The 23550-nt window shown below is 47.9% G+C and overlaps 1 protein-coding gene and 1 long non-coding RNA gene across 4 annotated transcripts in view; one reads left to right on the top strand and one right to left on the bottom strand.

The window, feature by feature from the left end:
• Positions 1–23550, bottom strand: part of LOC101945115 (uncharacterized) — a 124086-nt gene that overhangs the window by 2247 nt on the left and 98289 nt on the right. Inside the window, exons 3-4 of one of the 2 annotated variants that reach the window (XR_010599917.1) lie at positions 7055–7184; positions 5605–5748 (exon numbers count right to left, since the gene is read on the bottom strand). This is a non-coding gene — a long non-coding RNA (uncharacterized LOC101945115). The remainder of the gene's footprint in view (positions 1–5604; positions 5749–7054; positions 7185–23550) is intronic. The other variant, XR_010599918.1, reaches the window with a different exon arrangement.
• The window catches only part of HAAO (3-hydroxyanthranilate 3,4-dioxygenase), a 71202-nt gene that overhangs the window by 28164 nt on the left and 19488 nt on the right, over positions 1–23550 (top strand). For both annotated transcript variants that reach the window (XM_042855144.2, XM_005296097.5), the window contains exons 5-6: positions 1636–1725; positions 2657–2700. In XM_042855144.2, the coding sequence (XP_042711078.2) occupies positions 1636–1725; positions 2657–2700 (134 nt within the window). The remainder of the gene's footprint in view (positions 1–1635; positions 1726–2656; positions 2701–23550) is intronic.

The raw sequence follows: 23550 nt of genomic DNA, 5'->3' as shown, positions 1-23550 counted from the left end.
CCCCGGCGTTTCCAGCCTGGGCCGGCCCCCGGCCGAGCACCCCCTGGCCCCGCCGGCCCCCGGCCCCCCGGCCAAGCATCCCCCGGCCCGCTCAGCGGCCCCCAGCCCCGCCGGCCCCCCGGCCCGCTCAGCACCCCCCGGCCCGGCCCCCGATCCCCGGCCGAGCACCCCCTGGCCCCGCCAGCCCCCGGACCCCCGGCCAAGCATCCCCTGGCCTGCTCAGCACCCCCCAGCCCCGCCGGCCCCCCGGCCCGCTCAGCACCCCTCGGCCCGGACCCCGGCTGAGCACCCCCTGGCCCCCCCGGCCCGCTCAGCACCCCCCAGCCCCGCCTCCGGACCCCACTTCTCCTACCTGGACTCCAGCTGAGCTGCTCCTCCCCTCTCAGACTGTAAGAGCCGAGCTGCTGGCTTCGGGCAGCCCTCCCCTGCCTCAGGACCCAGAGCTGGCTGGGCACGTCCCTTCCCCGGCTCCAGCTGAGCTGCTCGGCTCCTCCCCCTCAGACTTACAGAGTGAGCTGCCCGAGCCAGCGTTACCGGCTTCGGGCAGCCCCCCCCTGCCTCCGGACCTTGCACCGCCGGGTAGGAGAAGTGCCTGGCTGGGGGCTCGGGGTCCGGAGGCAGGGGGGGACTGCCCGAAGCCAGTAGCGCTGGCTCGGGCAGCTTGGCTCTGTAAATCTGAGAGAGGAGGAGTGGAGCAGAGCCGCAGGGGGAGAGGAAGTGCCGGCCATTTTCCCGGACATGTGTGGCTTTTCGGCAATTCCCCCCGGACGGGGGTTTGATTGCTGAAAAGCCGGACATGTCCGGGAAAAACCGGACGTATGGTAACCCTAATGTTGCAGCCACTTGCATGCTGGGATAGCTACCACAATGCACTGCTCTCTGTGGCCATTGCAAGAGCTGCTAATGTGGCCACACCAGTGCGCTGGCAGCTGGCAGTGTGGACAGATTGAACCGCTTTCCCTACTGCGCTCTATGAAGGCTGGTTTAACTCACAGTGCTCTACATCTGCAAGTGTAGCCATGCCCTAACTCATTCCCACAAGAAACACCCGAGGAACCTAAACAACCTGACTCCAGGGCAGTTTCCCATTCATGGATCACTAAGCAGAGATAGGCACTTAAATCCAAGCTACCGGAAGGAGCTTATCTCTGTGAGAGGGGCAGGGCTTACCACACACCCGTCTCCTCAGCATCTCCCTCAGCTAGCTTAGACAGCTGCCCACCTAGCATGTTGGCTTTTTGTGAATTGCTTTCTTAGGTGCCTCTCTCTCACCGTTCACTGTATAGGGAAGCCAGACACCTAACTGCTTTGTGGATCCCAGTGTTGTTCCCGTGATTTTTTTTAGGTGCCTAGAAGTTAGCCACCATGACACTCAGTGCTGCAATACCTCAGTCCCTTTGTGGCGCCCACTCTCCGTGACTTATCCAAGGTTGCTCCGCAAGACTGTTAGAGCCGAAAATAGGACCGAAGAGTCCTGACTCTCCATGCTAGCCACTAGAAAACACTGTCCCTCTAATGCACTGTACTTATTAATAAAATATAGTTCATTGCATTAACTCTAAAGATGCTATTTTTTTTTTTTAGAAAATAACCATTATGCAATGGAATGATTTACTAATGTTGTTACTTTGTCAGATATTATGTTGGAGAATCAACCAACGTCCTGTTTGAAAGATGGTTTCATTGTGAGGATCTTGGCACACAACTTATACCGATAATCCAAGAGTAAGTCTGTATTTACTTTTCTGTTTATGCTGCATTTTGAATAGTGTTAACTGTAATATTAGTCACCATCCTACAAAGAGAACCTCTGGCACGGTAGTGAGCATGCACAATTGCCACTGAAGTGGATGGGAGTCGTGTGTGTACCACACCTTACAGAATTATACCTTGTGCAGAGCACTGGACCAAGATAGAGCATGGGGAGATGTTTAATGTAACAGAAATTAAGTTTCACTGTAACACTGAATTGATGTTAGCGCTGTGCCTAATAACCTTTTGGGGATGTAGAACGAGCCTGGGGGCTTGGCTACTTTGACTTTCTAGCTCTGCTTGTTTGACTGTTTTTGTTTGCCTGAACTTTTAAAATACAGAGAGAAACCTTAAAAATACAAAAACAAAAAAAACCCACCACAGTTCCTTCCTGAAACTAATTCTTTGGAATTGCAGGTAAGACTAAAAAGGCCTGCTCACTTCCACTGGGATATTATTAATGGATAATCAGTGTTTTGCTAAACTTGCTCGAGCATGTGAAAAGCAAATGTCTCCAGGCAACATGTAAACTTGTCCATTGATGTACGTGAGTTGCTGTCTTCTCGTAAAGGGTGAACAACTAGCAGGGCAAGCTTTGTATTAGGATGGCAAGGCAGTCGCCTAGAGCTGCAGAACATGAAGTCAGCAAAATGTTTAGTGACTATTGTATGAATGACTTTGGGTTGTAAAGTGCCTTAGGGCCAAATCCTCTACTGGTGAAATTGGCATAGCACAATTGAAGTCAATGAAGCTATGTTTAGTTACACCAACTGAGGATCTGACCTTATCTATTTTGCAGATTGCTTATGGTAGTACACAACTTCATAGGTTATGTTGCTACATAATCTCAGCCTTCAAAATGTGAACATTAGGGTTTAGTAATGTTTAATGTTTATTATTGCAGGTTTTTCAGCTCAACACAATATCACACTGGAAAACCAAATCCAGGTAATGAAATGACTGTCCCAATTACAAAATTAATTTACATCTGATTAATTAAGCAGCAATGATTTTAACTGAATTAAAGTTATTTTACTAAAAGGAAGTTCTGTTTTTCCTTTCTCGCTGCTTCTGTAAATGAAAGCTACTTTGGAAGGAAAAATAGCAATTTTCTTTCCCTGCACCAGAGACAAGAAAAATGCATATGTATGAACGGCTTAAGTACCTAGTCTGCTCATGTGAGGACATCAGAATGAACGATTTAGAGAATTATATAGTGCAAGATCTAAGAAACTCTGTTCTGCTTCCACACTGTTCGAGCACCATGCAAGCCAGAGTGAGTTTTAGTAAATCAAATCACCACACTGCACTGTTATTTCTCCTCCTTTAAACAGGATTGTGTATTTTATCCACACTCAAAGTAGGATTGCCAACTTTCTACTTGCACAAAACCGAACACCCTTGCCCTGCCCCCCCTTCTCACTCCATCCCTCCTCCCTCTGTCACTCGCTCTCCCGACCCTCACGCACTCACTCATTTTCACCGGACTGGCTCATGGGATTGGGGTGTGGAAGGGGGTGCGAGCTCTGGGGTGGAGCCAGAAATGAGAAGTTCAGGGTGCAGGAAGGGGCTCCAGGCTGAGGCAGTGGGTTGGGATTCGAGCCTGCCTTAGCCCTGCTGACCGTACTTTTAATGGGCTGGTCAGCAGAGCTGACTGTAGCCACGAGGGTCCCTTTTTGACTGGGCGTTCCAGTTGAAAAACAGACACCTGGCAACCCTGGCTGAGAGAAAGGGCACTTACTCTCTGGTCACTCAGGGCCTGATCCAAATCCCATTGAAGTACAGTGGCTTCACTAGGCCTTAGATCAAGCCCCAGTGCTGATTGCAGTTGTGTTGCCCTAGAGTGGGCACTTAAGTCACTAATCTGTTCAAGTCAGCCCTCGCATTGGAGTGCAATTCACTTCTCTTTGAGGCCCTCCAGCAACCCAGAGAAAGGTAGCTATGCAGACCTAACTCCCAATGTATTCAGTGCTAGGTTGAGGGATGAATTCTTCCATTGCCAAGCTACTGCCTCTCAGGGAGGTGGATTAAATACAGTGACAGGAAAACTGCTACAGCTGTAGTGCTACCACTGTGCCGCTGTAGCATTTTAACTATAGACATAGGCTTAGACAGTATGAAAACTTTGCATAAAGAGTATTGTATCTGACCCTGAAAAAAGTAACAGAGGGTCCTGTGGCACCTTTAAGACTAACAGAAGTATTGGGAGCATAAGCTTTCGTGGGTAAGAACCTCACTTCTTCAGATGCAAGTCTGACCCTGTAATGGAATGCTAAACTGTATTCTACCATTCAGCCATTAGGTGGTGTCACGTGTAACATACCTTATCTGAGCTAGTAATAGCTAGAATAAGCACAGCATTGAAAGATCTTATAATGAACACATCTCTGGTGTTTTCCGGAGAAGGAAGCTCTGTAGTCCTATGTGATACAAGGGCCTGACCTGAAACTTACCATGTACAAGAGCTACATGACAGACCCAGCATCAGTATTGTGTTCTCATGTACTCCTGGCAAGTGGGTTTCTGACAGAGGAGGGCTCCATGCTTTCATGGGAAGCAAATTTTGTCTTCCCAAAAGCTCATGAGCTACTTACCTCATAGTATAAACAAACCAGTTTATTCTAACACAGGTGTCTCCCAGTCCAACAGGTACAGACTGTAGAGCTGGGATCTAGGGTAGTCTGGCCTTGTGGTTAAAGCACTGGATTAGGATTTAGAAGATGTGTGCGCAATTCCAGATCTGTCACAGGATTCCTGTGTGATTTTGGGCAAATCACTTAATCTCTCTGTGCCTCGCTTCCCAATCAGTAAAACGAGGATTGTTTTTCTCCCATTCTTTGCCTCTTTGTCTGTTTAGACGGTAATCTCTTTAAGGCAGAGACTCTCTCTCAATTTATACTTGTATAGTGCCTATCACAACGGGGGCCTAATTTCAATTGGGACCTCTAGGTGATATTGTAATAAAATAATATCCCCAATCTCACACACCGTCTATTCTTGGTAATTGTAATGATTCCCAATAAACACAAGTAAGATATATTTGAGCAAATCCCTTCCCCATCAGAACTGGGAGGTTGTAGCTCAGGAACAAGTGAATTATATTGAGCAGGAAAAAAAAATGTAGAATACTAAATATTAACATTGGCAGTATTTTCACAGAAAGTAAGAACCACAGGCTAGACTGTCACATGCCATAATATTTCTTGAAGGTTTGCACATAGAACTGCAAGAAATTGTTATTTAAATCTAGCAAGAAAGATCTTTCTTCTGTTGCTGTTCAAAAGTCCTTCAAAGCCCAGGAGTCTAGGGAGAGTTTAATTAGAGCCAAAGGAGATATTTTCAAGAAAAAAAAATTAAGCACTTAAGCGTATTACATTTGTTCTGAGCTCATTACATCTTTTTTCCCCTGAATGGTTTCCCACTTGGATTTAGCAACTGAATCCAGAATACAAATATTTTCACTGTTTTTTGGCTTTGCTCTTGCCCCAAGTAAAAGGCAATCAGAAAAAGTCTGTGCAGAATTTCAGCCTGGTAAACAGCTCAGTGCTCCTGATCTGCGATTCTCAGAGACAGTAATAAACAGAAGCTTCCAGAAACAGCTTCTGTTGTGCAAAAAAAGCCACACATACCATTAAACTCCCATTAAACTCAGTGGAAGTTGTGTATCAGACCCTACACAAAGCCATACTGAGGGTTGGGTAAGCTAGTAACAAAAAGTCCGCTGATGGAGAATGTACCCTCCCAGAGCTGTGATTTCCTCTGGGATCTATAATTTTCTCTCCGTGGTGCAATTTAAGGATCAGCATAAGATGCGTGCAGTATGCAAAGCCAATTTAAGCCCCAGGTACTTACGTGGTCCACAAATCTTGCGCTGGTCCTGGGCAAAGGGGTGTATTTCAAGCAAGGCGAGCAGTCTGTTTCTAAGTCAGCAGCAATAAGGCTTCAGCAAAAGCTCTCTCAGCCTCATCTCCACGAGTCCCAGCTGTTCCAGAACCTCTGCAGAGAGACAGAGAAATAGAAAAGGTAAAAGCAGCAAGAAAAAAATCTTCAGAGAAAGTCCTGATAGCAGCTCTCTCATATAGGAAAGCTATGAATGGAGTCAATCACTCCATAACTATTTTTGTCTTGAGATAAGTTTTCTCTAGGTTATTTATGTATTTTGGGCCAATTTTTGGCCTCAGTTACACTAAGGCAATCCTACTGAAATCAGGATTTACAAAGGTACATGCAAGGGTAAAAATAACCCTTTGGGATAAATTTTAAAAGAATGCCTACATCTGTGTGTGCAGTAAGTGAGCAAAATTATGCACGCAAGAAACTGTGCAGGTGCCTGTCTAAATTGCCCTTGAAAATGGCTCACACATTTTTGCATGCAGACCTCAGGCCTCCTTCTGTGAAACTACTTTTTACATTGCTTTACACTAACCTAAAGTTTTTCCATATGGTGATAAAAGCTGGGTTGCCCACCCCTTATGTAAACAAGAACCCCTCCTCTTATTTCTATGTAACTGTAACCCACACTCCTCCTGGGTGTGGTGTTCTGTCCCCTCTCGTGGCACTGAGACCACTGAGAGAGAGAGAGAGAGAGAGAAAGAGAGAGAGAGAGAGAGAGAGAGAGAGTGTGTGTGTGTGGGAGAGAGAGAGAGAAATGAGTCTGCCATAGCTAATAGGCAGTTGGCTTTTAGCTCAGGCAGTAGAGCTCATGCACTAAGCTCCAGAGATCCCCGGTTCAATCCCGTCCGCCGACGACCGGGGTCTGTTAGCGTTACATAACTTTAGAGCCCTCATGACCAAGATGGAGTCTACTCTGCAGGCAGCTCTGGCCAAGAGAATGCGCGTGCAGGAATGCAGCAGGAAAAATCCCTTCCACCCCAGGGGCACCTGTTTCAAACCCCCCCAGAGTGAACACACCCACCCACCAGAAAAGTACAATGGATATAAGAAAGGGAAATATTTATTTACAGAGGGATGAGAGGAGAAAAATCAACAAGGGGAAATATAGGGGGAGCAGTAAAAGAGGGTTGCATCCAAACCAAGGCCCTGTGGTAGCACAGTGAGAAAGGAGCAGACACCGAGCAATGTGTCTGCACACAGAGTTCAGGAGGCCTGAGCAAAGTTCCAGTCCAGTGGTGAGTCTTGGGTGCTCCTGGTCACCCTCGGCACCAGTAAACTTTCCCCAGCAAACCCCTCCAGTGCCCTCTTCTGCCGCTCTCTGCAAAGTCACACAGAGCAACCACTTCCCCACTTAACTAGCTAGCAGCCTCCCTCCTTGTTCCCAATGCAGTCACGCCCCAGTACTCACAGCCCCATGCAGCTCTGGGCAGCCGTGATACTGGGTCCAGCTCTGGCCTGTCCTTCTCAGGCGATTCCTCCCTGGCACAGTGCTCCTGGCTCCTGTCCTGGGATGTTCCTGATCTAGGGTGACCAGATCACTGACAGGAAATATCAGGACGTGGAGGGGGCAAAAAAAAAAAAAAAAAAAGTCATTTTGCAGGTGCCGGGGGAATTAGCAGGCCCCGGCCGCATTGCGGCCGCTGCCCCGCCTCCTCCCCCTCCCCCCCCGAGCCCCGGGCACATGCGGAACGTCCCGCCGCCCCGCAGGGAAGGAGCCGCTGGAGCGAGAGGCGCGGGGCTCCGGACCCCAGCAGCGGCAGGGGAGAGCGGCTCAGGGCCGCGCTAGTGGGCACGTAAAGTTTATTGGCTGGGGGGGAGCCCCAGCTGGCTCCTCGCCCTGCCCTGTAGGGGGGTAGTGTCCCCAGCCCACGCCAGCATGTTTCGCCGGCCACCGCAGGCCAGGTAAGGAGCCGAATCCCTCCCTCCCCCCTCGTCCTGGCTCCTCAGCTGAGCGGCATTCCTCCTCCCTCCCAGGCTTGCAGCTGGAATGTGGCGCAAGCCTGGAAGGAGGGGGTGGTGGCCGGCTTCCACTTCCTGGAGCTGGTGAGTAGGGGCACCGGGCTTGCAAGGGAGCTGCTCCCCCAGGAGGGAGACGGGGGGCTTAGCTGAGGAGCCAGGATGAAGGGGGGGGGGGACTCGGCTCCTTACCTGGCCTGCAGCGGCCGGCGCGACATGCTGGCGCAGGGTGGGGACGCTACCCCCCTACAGGGGTGAGGAGCCGGCCGGGGTCCCTCCCAAGCCAATAAATTTTACATGGCCACTCATGCGGCCCCGAGCCGCTCTCCCCCACCGCTGCCGGGGTCCAGAGCCACCCCCCTGTCTCCCTCCTGGGGGAGCAGCTCCTTTGCCAGTCCCCCCGCCCGGTGCCCGTACTCACCAGCTCCAGGAACTGGAAGCCAGCCACCACCCCCTCCCTCCAGGCTTACACCACCATTACAGCAGCAAGCCTGTGAGGGAGGAGGAATGCCACATGCATGTGGAAGAGGTGGGGCCAGGGCGGGGATTTGGGGAGGGAGCCAATGGGGGAAGGAAGGGGAGGAGTCGCGGGGGGGGTGTGCGAGAACCCTTCCTGGAGGGCAAAATTGCTTGTTTGTCCAGTGTCCCGACCGCACATCGGTCGGGATGCGGGACAAACAAGCAAATATCGGGACAGTCCCGATAAAATCAGGACATCTGGTCACCCTACCCTGATCAGCCACCCTATCCTTCCCAGGCTTCAGGCAGGTTCTCTGCTGCTTCACTTTGTGAGGGCCTGTGGGCTGCGGCCCTTCTCTCTCTGGAGTTTCCCTCCTTTCTCTCACTGCTCCTCCTGCCCCCGTAGGAAAAGGATTTAAAGGGGCCATGTTTGTTCTGTAAACCCCAAAGGGGTTACATCTAGAATTAAACATGTTTTTAAAAAACCCATGATTTGGGGTCAAGGAAAGGTTTCAAATACATTTGTTTTATTATCACAGTCATGATATGTGGAACTGTAAGTGCCAAAATAACCATGGGAGTTTATTCACTTGGGATTTCCAGCTGGAAGCCAAAGTGCCAGAAATCTCATTAGAAAACCTTATCATGTGACAGTGCTATCCCAGTTTTGCAAACTCAGAAAGTTCAGATCTGTTCAATAAGCTTCAGATAATCATCCGAGACCTCAGATACCTATTTGAACCAAACCCAAATGAAGGGCATGTCTACATGGTGCATTTGTCCGCACCAGAGGGCTGTAAATTCTAGTGCGCACTAGCATGTCGCACACTAACTGGCCCATGTAAACCCTGCTGGCCTGCACTAAAATTCCCTAGTGCACGGTAATGTAGTCCTGTTTCAAACAATATCATATTAACATGTACTTGGGAACTTTTAGTGTGCACCAGCAGATTCCACATGGGCTACTTAGTGTGTGACATGTTAATGTACACTAGAATTTACACTCCTCTGGTGTAGACCAATGTACTGTGTAGACAGGCATTTGGTGTTTGCTAATCACTAGTAATGGCCAGCAATGGTTGTGCCTGAAAAGCTTCAGAGATTTGGTTTACAAAAGCAAACAAAGGTTCAGAAGCTTATCCAGTGTTCCCTGAAATGATCCACACTTAAAATCTGGGCTCAAAAATTTATGCCAACTGACTCTCTAAGACATCTGGTACCTGTTTCCAGGTGGGATGGAAATTTTGTCAGAATTTCCTCAGATAATTTAGGTGCTTCCATTTCCAGAAAAAGGAGAAACCCCCTAAAGTTTAATAAAAAGAACAGGAGTACTTTTGGCACCTTAGAGACTAACAAATTTATTAAAGCATAAGCTTTTGTGGACTACAGCCCACTTCAGTATGCATCCGAAGAAGTGGGCTGTAGTCCACGAAAGCTTATGCTCTAATAAATTTGTTAGTCTCTAAGGTGCCACAAGTACTCCTGTTCTTTTTGCGGATACAGACTAACACGGCTGCTACTCTGAAACCTAAAGTTTAATGAACTTCACTAAAGGGCTTTATGAGGACATCATCATGGCTATAGAACAGGGGTCGGCAACCTTTCAGAAGTGGTGTGCCAAGTCTTCATTTATTCACTCTAATTTAAGGTTTCGTGTGCCAGGAATACATTTGAACGTTTTTAGAAGGTCTCTTTCTATAAGTCTATAATCTATAACTAAACTATTGTATGTAAAGCAAATAAGGTTTTTAAAATGTTTAAGAAGCTTTGTTTAAAATTAAATTAAAATGCAGAGCCCACCGGACTGGTGGCCAGGACCCAGGCAGTGTGAGTGCCACTGAAAATCAGCTCACGTGCCGCCTTTGGCATGCGTGCCAGAGGTTGCCTACCCCTGCTATAGAAGAATATAGTACAAAGAGCCTGGTTCTGCTGTCACATCACAACTTCCATTGTTCCAGTGCATGGAACAACTGCAGTATTGGCTTCAAAGCCTGGTTAGTACATAACCAAATCTTTGCTCTTGGTAATCACTCAGCATAGCGAAAACAAAACAAAAAAATATATTAACGAGTATGAAATGTTGTGTGCTTTACTCATCAAGTTAGGGTGGAAAAGATATAATGTAGTGGTCTACACACGAATTTGCACTGGTTTAACTAAAAGTATTATATAAATTATAGATGTGAGCTAAACCAATGTAAGACAGATTTAAACCAACATGAGTGTCCACATTACAAAGCTTCATTTGTTTAACATCATACCTTTTGTTAATCTGGTGCAATTTTTGTGCTTAGACAAGCGCTAATACCTTGGAGTGAATCTTGCGCCAGTAGAGCATGAAATCAAACAAGTCAAGAGGGGTGCAATCCTGTTCTCAGCAGGCACAGCCCAGTTGTATGTTATGCAACAGGCCGCCTGATTTACAGCAAGGACTATTTCCAGGACATCATCCTTAGAGACATTAAGACTTAGCACACATAAATTTAAGTGCAATTATCAGTTAATTGAAAATAAAAAATAAATAAAGAGAGCTAAATAAGAAAGATAACTGGCCAGTGGACAGTTTATTGGTTCAATTAAATGAAAACTGTACAACTTTAAAAAAAAAAATCAAACTCCAAAGGGAAGAATTCTGCTGTGTTACATCAAATAAATCTAGAGTAACTCTGTTCAAGTTCATCAGATTTGCACTTGTGTAACTCAGGAAAATATGTTAAAGATCATAGTTGAGCCAACTGAAATATACAAAAACAAGTTTTCCTATGGAAATTGTATTTTCCAGTGTTATGCTCATACTGTATATGCAAAAAAACTATAAAGTAATATTTTAAATTGCAGTTATTATTAAAAACAGCTTGTACCAATATCCTACATTTTCCTTTTCCGCACCCTAAAATAACCCCACTTTAATCCCATACAAACACTTAAAAAAATTTAAAATGATCCAGATGTTGAAAACATTAATCCTGACAATCTTTTGGCTCTGAAGCAGTTTAAGATAATGATTGCTTGGCTATTACACTAATGGAGGAAGGAGAGGGGAGTTAAAAGGCCACCAACACATTGGGCTGGATTACTCAATTCTCTTCTGTGACCAGTTAATCCTCTCTCATTGTCTAATATATGAGCTCAAAACAGTGACTGAAGTGTGCAGATGTTTAAAAAGTGGCCTTGCTGCTGGGAACACCCACGTCTCTGCATATTGTGCAAGTCCCAGCCAAGAGGCACTCAAGTTGGGCTAGTTAAACTCACACCAGTAATCACTTTTCTGGGGTGGATTAAAACTAGTTGGGGCCATGAAAACTTCAGAATTCTGTGAGATATTATCTATTCAACCCCTGCCTATAATTCAGACCTGGTCTCTTTTCGCATCTTCCCCCACTCTCTCCGCTCTGGCAAAGATACTAGCCTCAGTACCCCTTTCACCTCTTTTGTCCATAGTCCCCCCCCCACAAACACACACACACACACCCCTTCATCTACACTGCCCCTTCTTCTTGGAACTCTCCCCCAAACCTGTTTGCCATGCCAGCTCCCCTAGCCACATTCAGTCCCTCCTAAAACTCATGAATGCTGCACAGTCAACAATAAGTAGAAGGAATTAACTGGACCCTCTAAATATGTACATGCTTTACCAAGTAATCATGTGATCTTGCTGTCCCCCTTGTCCTTTCCTTCCCCTCCCCTTTCTCCTGCCCTGGTGTGTATCTGTCCCTTACTAGTAGCGGCATGTGCAACCAAGACTTTGCTTTTCTGGGCAGGGACTGTTTTGTAACTAGCACACTTCTGGGCACTTGGAAAAATAATAAATGTCTAAATAAGAAATCCTATAGGAAGAGTCAAAGTGTCTATAGATACGATAGATTTTTCTACTAAATTCTATAGGACTTTTCCAATAAGGCGGGCAGACATAATAGCAGATCCAGTGCTAGTGCACTGTCCCTCCTAATGCCCTACAGGGGGCATGAAATATGTGACCATACCAAACCCCTTATCCTACCCCTCCATCTGGCTGCACCTGTGGGGGCAGGCTGCACCATTCACAGTAATAGCGCAGCATGCAAACTGAGCAGCTCTAGAAGAGACAGACAATCTGCTGCTAAGCAAACAGACACTTCTTCATGGAGGCTTGGCCTCATGCCACGTTTGCAGGTTTGTTCAGTTATTGGTAAGCAAAAAAAAAAATCTAATTTTTAAACGTCAAGAATGTATTTTGCTTCCACTTTCCCATTGTTCAAAAATGGCTAAAAGGATTCACTTCACATTAAAAAAACAATAAGTCTAAAGTTCAGTTCTAAAAAGAGCTGAGACTGAACAGAGTCTGAGTCCTAGAGGAAATTCTTTTCACAAAGATATGAGCATGAGAAGACAAGGTGTTTGAATGGAGTGCCAGATGTCAGTCTACCTGTAGCATTCTGGCTGCAAGAGCTAACAGAAGCACAGTTTAAAAGACAGAATGTAAATTAACCCCAGTCACCCCTTCTTTTCAGGTAAGTCATAAAACTGGGAGTCATGTGACCTGGTGGCTCATCAACTGACTGTATGTATGGCGGGGGCAAGCCATTTAATCATTCAATAGTGGGCCACCAATTGCGGATGCCCAGTTTTAAAAATCTAGGTGACAAACTAGGTACCCAAAATGGTGGCATCCATAATTAATAATGTAAAGGTTGGCCTTAATCTTTCTGAGCCTTTGAGACGAGTGGGAGACTGTCCACTGACTTAACTGGCTTTGGGTCAGGGCTGATGAATAGGTTTCCCATCTGTAAAGTAAGGATCATGCTTACCTAACCCCCAGGCATCTGGGAGGGTGAAATTCATTGCTGTATGTAGAGCACTTGGCAGGTGCTATCAAAACAAGCCTGTGTGTAGTTTGTTGATTTAAAAAAAAAAAAAACGTATTTACACATCAAGAAGTTCAGTAGAGTGCAATTTTTAATTAAGAGCTAAATGGTGGCTTTGTCACGGTCCCCAGACAAGGAGCAGCATGTTGTTGCACTGTCCTAGGAAGCAGATTGTGACTCACTGATTCACAGTCTGCCTCCCAGTTTTCCCCGCATCCAGCCATGTGCTAGGCCTATACCTGGCACTGTATAGTCCCGGAGCATGTCAGTGTAGCAGAGCTGACTAGTGCATAGGGGAGGAGGGAGGGACCAAGGCTCCACCGCTTCACTCCACACCCCATATGGGGGTGGGGATGTAGAAGCTCTATGGAGCCTGCTCTCCCCACCATGAAGCTACCCACAATTAGGGTTACCATATTTTGTGCCTCCAAAAGGAGGACACTCCACGGGGCCCTGGCCCTGCCCCCGGCCCCGCCCCCTCCCCCGCCCCAACTCCGCCCCCTCCCCAAAGTCTCCGCCCCCTCCCCTGCTTCCCGCGAACATTTAATTCGCGGGAAGCCTGGGCAGGTAAGGGGGGGTGTGGGGGGAGGAGGTGCGGCCCAGGCTGGCCCCCCCGGCGGCGCCAGCCTGGGTCGGCTCGGGCCCTGGGGTGCCGGCCCTGGCCCCCCGCGCCGACCACCCCCGGCCGCCCAGCACTGCCGGCCCCCGGCGGCCCAGCGCACCCCCCCGGCGGCCCGACCCCACGGCCCAGCGCACCCCCCCCGGCGGCCCGGCTCCCGGCCCGACCTCCCGGCCCCGCGCACCCCCCCCGGCGGCCCGGCTCCCGGCCCGACCCCCCGGCCCAGCGAACCCCCTCGGCCCCGCGCACCCCCCCGACCCCGCGGCCCAGCGCACCCCCCCGGCGGCCCGGCCCGACCCGGCTCCCGGCCCCGCGCACCCCCCCAGCGGCCCGGCTCCCGGCCCCGCGGCCCAGCGCACTCCCCCGGCGGCCCGGCTCCCGGCCCGACCCCCCGGCTCCCTGCCCCGCGGCCCCGCGCACCCCCCCGGCGGCCCGGCTCCCAGCCCGACCCCCCGGCCCAGCGAACCCCCTCGGCCCCGCGCACCCCCCCGGCGGCCCAGGTCCTGGCCCCGCGGCCCAGCGCACTCCCCCGGCGGCCCGGCTCCTGGCCCGACCTCCCGGCTCCCGGCCCGACCCCCCGGCCCAGCGAACCCCCGCGGCCCCGCGCACCCCCCCGGCGGCCCGGGTCCTGGCCCCGCGGCCCAGCGCACTCCCCCGGCGGCCCGGCTCCACCCCCCGGCCCCGCGGCCCAGCGCACCCCCCCGGCGGCCCGGCTCCCGGCCCCGCGGCCCAGCGCACCCCCTCGGCGGCCCGACCCCGCGGCCCCGGCCCGGCACCGCGCGCCCGGCCCCGCGACCCCGGCCCAGCCCTCCCTCCCGATTTTCCCGGACATGTCCGGCTTTTGGGGATTTCCCCCCGGACGGGGATTTGAGCCCCCAAAAGCCGGACATGTCCGGGAAAATCCGGACGTATGGTAACCCTACCCACAATATATGCAGCCAACATATGGGAATAAATGGTCATATTCTCCTGCATAGACCCAAAGGATGGGCCATGATTGTCCTAAACTAAGGACATAGGAGAGTAATTTTTTAAATCGAGTTACACCAGGGATTTCCCTACACCCTTCCCGCCCCGAATTTCCCCAACACCCCCGCTCCCAGTTTTGTGAACTAGTTACATGCAGTGTTGTCAATTTAGTGATTGTTTGGAAATTTGAATTGAAATTGAAACATTAATACACACTTTAAAAGCATATAAAGTGTATGAAAATACATGTATCTGGAAAAGTATAATAGATTTGAAAAGTATGAACATAAACTAGCTTCCTTATACAGCAGTTGTTTTTATGACAATGTCAGTGCATTCATTTCGGTGATGTTGGCCAACCTAATAATTTCAAATGATGATTTTTAAGCGAAGTCTAAATGAGTTCTCCCTGACAGCTAGTGATGAGCTGGGGGTGGGGGAAAGGCTTCAGGACCAGATTGTATTTACATTCACACCTAATCTACCTAGGTATCCAGCAAACCCAGCTGTGTTGCCCAAGTGATTGATTTGTAACCCAGTCAAAATCTCTTGAATGCGGGGGGGGGGGGGGGGGGGAGGCGGTAATGAAATGTTATTCTTATTGTATGAGTAAAGGGCAGTAGAACTGTACTTACCCTGTGCAGATTGAGGGCATCAAGAGAGAGGGTGGGGAAAAGTGTTTTGCTTGATGGTCTGCCTGAGTCACAAGTACTATTTGACTTGCCCCTCTCCACTGTTTAAAGACAGAGCTGATTAGGCTCCATAGATAGCCTTTTGTTTTGTTAAGTGATCACTACAGCTGAAATCCTGATAATCAGGTCTAAGGGTAGGTCTACACTTATCTCCGGGTCCGGCGGTAAGCAATCGATCTTCTGGGATCGATTTATCGCGTCTTGTCTAGACGTGATAAATCGATCCTGGAAGTGCTCGCCATCGACGCCGGTACTCCAGCTCGGCGAGAGGAGTATGCGGCATCGACAGGGGAGCCTGCCTGCCGCGTCTGGACCCGCAGTAAGTTTGAACTAAGGTACTTTGAATTCAGCTACGTTATTAAGGTAGCTGAATTTGCGTACCTTAGTTCGAAATGGGGGGTTAGTATGGACCAGGCCTAAGTGCTTAGACCTGCTGTAGGACTGTTTCTGTGGAAGAAACGGCCCAGTCTGCACTAGTAGCGAGGTTCCCTCACTGAGAGCTCAGCTGAAATCACTGAGAGCTGGGTGAAACCTCAAGAGACCAACTCACAAAGGTCACAGTGGCAGGTGGCAGCAGAAGGTGACGGTGCAGGGCCATTGGCAACAGAGCGATGGAGTGAACAGTGGCACAACGAACAACAGTAGCCAAAGTGAACAGTGAGCAGCTGGAGGAACAAGCAAGGTGCCTTCTTGCCCCCCACGTGGCAGGTGAACTCATGTGAAAGCACCTCTGAACTCAGTCTCCACTGATCAAGGACAACACCGGTGAGTGTTGAGGCTATTAAGAATGTGAGACACAACACAGTTCATGCGAACAAACATGGCAGTGGCATCATACTTTCTATATAAGCAAGAGATACCACGCACTACAAACTGGAGGCCAATGTTAAGTGCATTGTCACTTGTTCATCCTGAAGTTGAACATTGGTTCCGAACATGACCAGCAAATGCTCACTATCTTTCTGAAAGAAACTCAACTGACTGGCTAGAAGCATGTGGTGCAACAGTGAAAGACTCAGTTGAAAAAGTGAAGAATTCTCAGACCACATTCAAAAAATTTGCATACATGGCTGATAAATGCACCGATGCAAATGGGCATCAAATATTAAGTCACTGTGTACATTATCTTGATGTCAGTGATAGGCCAGTAGATGCATTTCTAGATGTTCAAGTTATAGAAGACACATCAGCGACAACCCACATCTTAGAAGAGTTAAACGTTTGTCAATTGGACCGCAAACAGATGGCTGCTTGTGCATTTGATGGAACTGCAAACTTCCCTGGAAGACATGGTGGAGTACAAGCTTTGCTCAGAGAAAAAAAGTGTAACCCTAATCTCTCCTATACACACTGCAATGGCCATCTACTCCAACTAACACTAGTACATGATGCAGACGCTTCAAAAGACATTTAAAAAGCTATAAAGTTAATGTCTTCATTATATTTGTTTTTCAGCAAGAGTCCAAAAAGACTGAATATCTTGGAAAATATAGAAGATACCCTGGGACTGAAGTTCAAATTAGTCCAACCTGGGAAAACCCTCTGGCTTTCTCATGAGCGATCCTTGGCTGTTGTCTTAAAATTACTCTAGCCATTATTACTGGCTTTGGAAAGTATCTACCAAGATGGGATGGATCCAAGTAGTGAGGCTGGTGGATTACTTTTGCTACTACATTCATTCTCTGTCTTGTAAGTCTACTGTTGAAACCACTTGGGTCATTAAACAATGCCATCCAGGCAACTGCTACAAGAGTAGTAGATCTTTGTCCAGCAATAGAAGCTACATTTGGATCAATCAGAGAGCTATCTATTGAGAAGGTACTGGAAGAAGCAAAGACTTCAGTCCAGAAGTTGACTAATGAAGGCATTTATATTGAATCCTTAAGTGAAGAAGACAAGAAGTGTTTGTTAAGACAACTGAAAAAGTACACAGACTTGATTCTTAAAAATCTACAACAGTGATTTCTAGATTCTACCAGGGCCGGCGCAACCCATTAGGCAGCCTAGGCGGTTGCCTAGGGTGCTAACATTTGGGGGGCAGCAACCGCGGCAGCCGGACCTTCCGCTGCCTCTGTCGGGGGCAGGACCTTCCGCCGCCTAGGGTGGCAAAAAAGCTGGTAGCGCTCCTGGATTCTACTCAACCTCTACATAGCTTTTACTGCTGCCTGTCCTATAAAACACTGACAGTTGAGTGGAGTGAGGCACTACCAGCAATGGGGCTGCCATGTGCTCAGGACAGAATAGAGAATTTGAACACAGAGTGGAATATCATACGACGAATGAATGAAGATTTGACTTCAACTTCTTTTTTCTCATCACTAGTGGCTCGACCCGATATTTATGCTATGTTTCCTGGGATGAAAGAAGTAGAAATTCATCTCTTGCTATTCCCAGTCACAACAGCTACAGTTGAGCGTTCTTTTTCATCATTGAATAGAATTTTGTGTTCTGAAAGAAGACACCTTCTGCCTGATCATGTGAATGAACTAATGAGCATATTAATTGAAGGAATGGAAGTACTGAGCACACGAGAAGCCACCAAAGATGAATGCATTGCATTCAAGAAGTTTATTAACGGAGTTGTTCAAAATTAGAACAAGAAACCAAGAAGGATGTAGATGTAGTGCTTCATAGAAGGCTTGAGTAGCCAACTTTAATTTGTGTGATGATTTTAAAACATGAGTTAAATCTAATAAAATGATCATGAAACATTTCAGTTTTTACTATAGTGCCATACAGCCCACCTTCACCCTCATCATCTCACCTCTCATCAGTCCTGACCCCCCACCCCTCGTAAATTTAAACACACACACACACACACACTAATTTCAATTCCTGGGGAAAACACTGAGTTACACATTGATTTACATAATTTGCCATATAAAAACTTTCACAAAACCTTTAATCCCAAATCTCTAAATTTCCTACAGATCTCAGGATTCTGAACCATGGGTTCCCAGAGGAGTTCTTTGAACACAGTGCACTCGAACGACAACCAAACCCACGCCAAAAAAAAAATCCCAAGACAAAGATCTCTTCTGTTCTGTAATACTCTCAGCTCAGACTCCACCAAGTGAGGCAGAGCACAAGCCATAATCTTAAAGAGCTCTCCTAATGGTTTACCATGGGAACTGAGCCATTGCTGCCTTTTTGCACATATGTATTTAATGACACCATCAGAGAAATCACAAAAATGCTGTGTCAAAATGCTCTTCCTTTTTTTGTTCAATCTTTGGTCACCAGAACCAAAGCTTAGATCAGTCACCTTATTAGAGGACATGAACTTACTGGTTAATTTCCTTCTTCTCTTTTCAAATGCTCCCCAGACAGCAACATCTAGAACAGACTATGCACTAAGAGAATCAATCTGCTGTCTTTTGCCTTACCCACACCCAGGGCTATTTAATAGTAATAATAATAATTTGCACCTCGCAAGCCCCTTCCTTACAGAGATCTAAAGGGCTTTAGAGAAATTATTTAAGCCTCCCATCACCCTTGTGAGGTAGGTATTATTATCCACGTTTTACAGAAGGTTGAAACCAAGTCACAAAGATACAAAAGGACTTGCCCAAGGTCATATGCAATGTTGTTGTCGCCACGTTGGTCCTAGGATATTAGAGAGACAAGGCGGGTGAGGTAATTGCGCAAGGTCATACAGCAAGTCAATAGCAGACTCAGAAATAGAACCCATGAGTTTCAATTTCTAGGCCTGCACCCAGGACACTAGACCACAGTTTCTATATGTATTACCTGGCATTCCTGACCACAGTGATACAGACCCACCATGCCCTGAAGAGTTTACAATGGGCCATAGCAAAACCTGGCCTAATTCCTTGTTACCTGAGCAAAGGAAGAAAGCACATACAGTTCCCGTTCTCACGTATCCCCTCATCTAGCTGGCTACACCCCCCTTATGCAGAGGAGAAAACATGGGCCTATTTTATTTTTATTTTAAATATATTTTTTTTAATTTTAAATAAAATGTATTTTAAATTTATTTTTATAAGGTCTCTTCATCAACCTCTTTGTCTGAATCAGAAAAACACAAGAGAAAAGGTTTTGCAGCATAGATGTAGTAACATGAAAAAAAATGTGCAAAGACATTGTTATATGAACACTAATAAATTATTACCCATGATAATCCTTGAAGCATGCCACAAAAACACGTATAATTACACAGAAAAACATATGCCAAAGTGCTGTATTTTCAGATGGATGGTTCAGCAGCTGTACTTGACATCAGTGAGATGGGCATAAATACCCTGGCCTAAGTTTTCTAATCGACTAGTGATTTTAGGTGCCTCGGTTTTTGGGTGCTCAATGTGAGATAGTTGGCCTGATTTTCAGAAAGTGCTGAACATCCAGCCGCTGAAAGTCAGGTCCCTTTTAAATTACTAATCACTTTAGAACACTTAGGCCTGTGCCTAGATACTGTACTGTGATGGGCGTGTGTAAGTGTGTGTGTGTGTGAGAGAGATTTTAATGAAATAAGAAAGACAAGGTGAAATAAGGCTAATATACTCCAAGCTTGGGTGGCTAAAGTTAGACACCTGAGTCCATATTCAGGCACTTGATGAAGTGGTTTGATTTCCAGAGGTACTGTACACCTACAACTCCCACTGACTTCACTGAGGCTCTGATTCAGGAAATCACTAAACACATGTTTAAGTCCATCCCAATTCAGGAAAGCAGTTAGACATGTGCTTAAAACCCATTGCACTGATTTAAAGTTAAACATGTGCTCAAGTGCTGTCCTGAGAACAGGTGGTTTGTTTTTTTTTAAATTGAGGTTTTGAGAACTGAACACTCAAGCACCTTGGATCATCAGAGCAGTTATTTTAGTTGTCACCCCACTTTGAAAACATTAGCCTAGATATTTAATTGACATTGTCAGTAAAATAATCTGTCTAGAATAGCATTTGATTGCATCAATTACCATGCAGCTGTCTGGAGTTATATACATTATTTAAAGATTAGTGTTTATGGGAGATATGTGCATGGAGAGTTTGGTTTACATATCTGGGTAGAGAATCTTAGGATATAACTCATTGTTAGCAGGAACAATTAAATCTTAACATATGCCAAGTTATGGAATTATAGCTGTCACCTAAACAGATTCGCTAAAATACGCTCACTCATGTCTCCTAACCTCCCTGCTCAAGCCCTGGGACAGGGGGTATGGTTTGTGGGGGGCACAGCACACAGATATGTGGAGTTTCTGGAGAGCATTATGGCCCAAAGCCTGCTCTCACTTAGACAGTAAGGTTGCCAGGTGTCTGGTTTTCGACTGGAACGCCCAGTCGAAAAGGGACCCTGACAGCTCCGGTCAGCACCGCTAACCAGTCCATTAAAAGTCTGGTCAGCAGCGCAGTGGGGCTAAGGCTCCCTGCCTGCTGTGGCTCCAGGGCTACCCAGAGGATTCAGGGGGCCTGGGGTCTTCGGCGGCGGGGGTCCTTCCACTCCGGGTCTTCAGGGCACTTCGGCGGCGGGTCCCGGAGCGAGTGAAGGACTCACCACCGAACTGCCGCCGAAGACCCAGAGTGGAAGGAACCCTCGCTGCCGAATTGCCGCCAAAGACCTGGAGCAGAAGAAGCTCCGGGTCTTCACTCCGGGTGTGTTCGGCGGCACTGAAGGACCTGCTGCCGAAGACCCGCTGAAAACTCTCGTGGGGGCCCCTGTGGGGCCCTGGGCCTGGGGCAAATTGCCTCACTTGCCCCCTCCCCCCGCCGGGCGGCCCTGTGTGGCTCCATGCGGCTCCCGGAAGAGGCAGCATGTCCTCTCTCTGACTCATATGTGTAGGGGCAGCCAGGGGGCTCCACACACTGCCCCGCCCCAAGTGCTGGCTCTGCAGCTGTAGGGGCAGTGTCTGCAGACGGGGCAGCATGCAGAGCTGCCTGACTGCACCTCCGCATAGGAGCTGGAGGGGGGACATGCTGCTGCTTCCGGGAGCTGCCTAAGGTAAGCGCCGCCCAGAGCCTGCACCTTCCCACAATCCAACCCCCTGCCCCAGTCCTGATCCCCTCACCCGCTCCAAACCCCTCGGTCCCAGCCCGGAGCACCCTCCTACACTCCAAGCCTCTCATCCCCAGCCCCACCCCAGAGTCTGCACCCCCAGCCAGAGCCCTCACACCCCCTCCCACCCAACCCCCGCCCCAGCCCGGAGTCCCCTCCTGTACCCCAAATCCCTCATCTGTGGCCCCACACCAGAGCCTTCATCTCCAGCCAAAGCCCTCCACCACTCCCAAATGACTGAGTGAGTGAGGGTGGGGAGAGCAAGTGACAGAGGGAGGGTGGATGGAGTGAGTGGGGGGCAGGGCCTTGGAGAAGGGGTGAGGGGGGGCAGGGCAAGGGTGTTTGGCTTTGTGTGCATAGAAAATTGGCAACCCTATTAGCCAGGAGTGTGCAAAGATGCCTTAAAGCTATGCCTGCTAGGCTGCGCCTCCTAAAGCAACAGCACAGAATCTCACCTAAACAGTATTCTCTCTCATAAGCCCTTTTAGTAAGATACCATGGGAGTTTGTGCATGTAGCTGGTTTCACAGTTTATGAAGTTTTCCATAACATAGTTTATCAAATTTTATATACTTGACTGTTCCTTTCCTTAGTAACATCTCAGAGAGGGTTGCTGAAAATGTACTTGTTTTGTTGCCTGTAACAGAATGAAACAGAAGCGATATAAGCGATATAGTCATTTGTGGCCAACGTAGAAGTATTATACAAGGAGTGTGAAAGCAATATTACTCCTGCCATTTGAATTATAAGCAGAGTTTTTTCCAGTGTCTCTTAAAGCATAAGCTAGTTTTGAGATGTAGTTTCAGATTTACTTGGCCATACAGAACACTTGGGTGCAAGAGTGAATTTTCAAGTCTTGCTTCTAGGGCCAGTGGAGAGTATGAACCAAACTCAGCTCTGGTGTACACAAATGCAGTTCCCTCTGAAGACTCTAGAACATGCACCCATTGTGCCAGGGTTGAATTGGACTCTGAGTCAGCTGCATGCAGAGCTTTTTGTAATGAACCCATAACGAGGCGAGGTTTTGCCAGGTTACAGAATCCAAACGGCCCAAGCCTAGCCTGAGTTGTAGGTACTCCCAGGCTAGTGGTGGATGAAAGCCATGAGAGACTTGGTGGTTTGGCATAATTTAAATCCCCAAATAGGGCAAAATGTGCTGTTTTCATCAATATTTTTATTTAAAGTTTTGGGTTGAGGTCAAGGGGATCTGAACTCTCAGAAACCAAAACAAGGTTCAGATGAACTAGAAAAAGGCTTGAAGTAAAATTCCAGATCTAAATTTCAAACTCTGGATGTGACCCAGAGCCAAACCCATTCGAATCCACATTTTGGGCCTGCCTTTTTTTTTTTTTTTTTTTTTTTTTTTTAATAAAGTGTTGCAGTTTTTGGATGCCTAACTTGACATACCTTAAAGTGACCTGTTGAGCATCTGTCTTCTGAAAATCAGGCTCCTTTCAGGTGTCTGAAGATGGGCAGCCAAAAATCACTAATCTTTGCAAATGATGTATATTTTTATAATGGACTGAACAAAAACCCAGACCCAGACCATCCTCCCTTGAAATTTGAGGTGTTAGAAATTTGGATGCAGTTTGATCGATGCTCTTCTATCTGTAGACTAATCCCTCCCATCCAGAGTGATGTTGATTTTAAAGTAACATAAATGGCCTGCATTAACAATGCTATTACTGAAGTGCTGTGATATTTATTTTTAAACACTATTGTTGCTGTACAAATAGCTAAAGAAGCTTAATAAAACCAGAAAAACAGCAACTTATTAATGCAAATAATGACAAAGTTGAGGCATGTAAACCCGGTGAAAGAGCATTGGCCTGCTAAACCCAGGGTTGTGAGTTCAATCCTTGAGGGGGCCACTTAGGGATCTGGGGCAAAAATCACTACTTGGTCCTGCTAGTGAAGGCAGGGGGCTGGACTCGATGACCCTTCGGGGTCCCTTCCAGTTCTATGAGATAGGTATCTCCATAAAGCGGTGAGCATGCAGAGGGCAGCAGTGAAAGCTCCCAGAGTCAACGTGTCTCAGTCAGGGTACGGCTACACTAAAAATGTAAGTCGACCTATATTAAGTCGACTTACAGCCACCGCAGTAATTACTGCAGTGGTGCATGTCCACACTACCCTCCTTGGGTTGGTGGTACATGTCCTCATCAGGAGCAGTAAGAGGGGCAGTATAGGGAGCCGAGAGCCCGGGTTCTCAGCTCCTTTGGTAGCTTCCTGCCGGGAGCCCTGCTGCCCCACAGGCTCATGGGCTCCCAGTGGGCTGCCCCCTACTCAGCTCCCTGTTCCTCCCCCCACCCAGGAGTGGGGGGAAGCCACCCAAGGCTTCTAACCTCCCTGTT

This window comes from Chrysemys picta, chromosome 3 (assembly GCF_011386835.1).
Source record: "Chrysemys picta bellii isolate R12L10 chromosome 3, ASM1138683v2, whole genome shotgun sequence".
Lineage (NCBI taxonomy): Eukaryota > Metazoa > Chordata > Testudines > Emydidae > Chrysemys > Chrysemys picta.
This window is presented reverse-complemented; position numbering and strand designations above follow the sequence as displayed.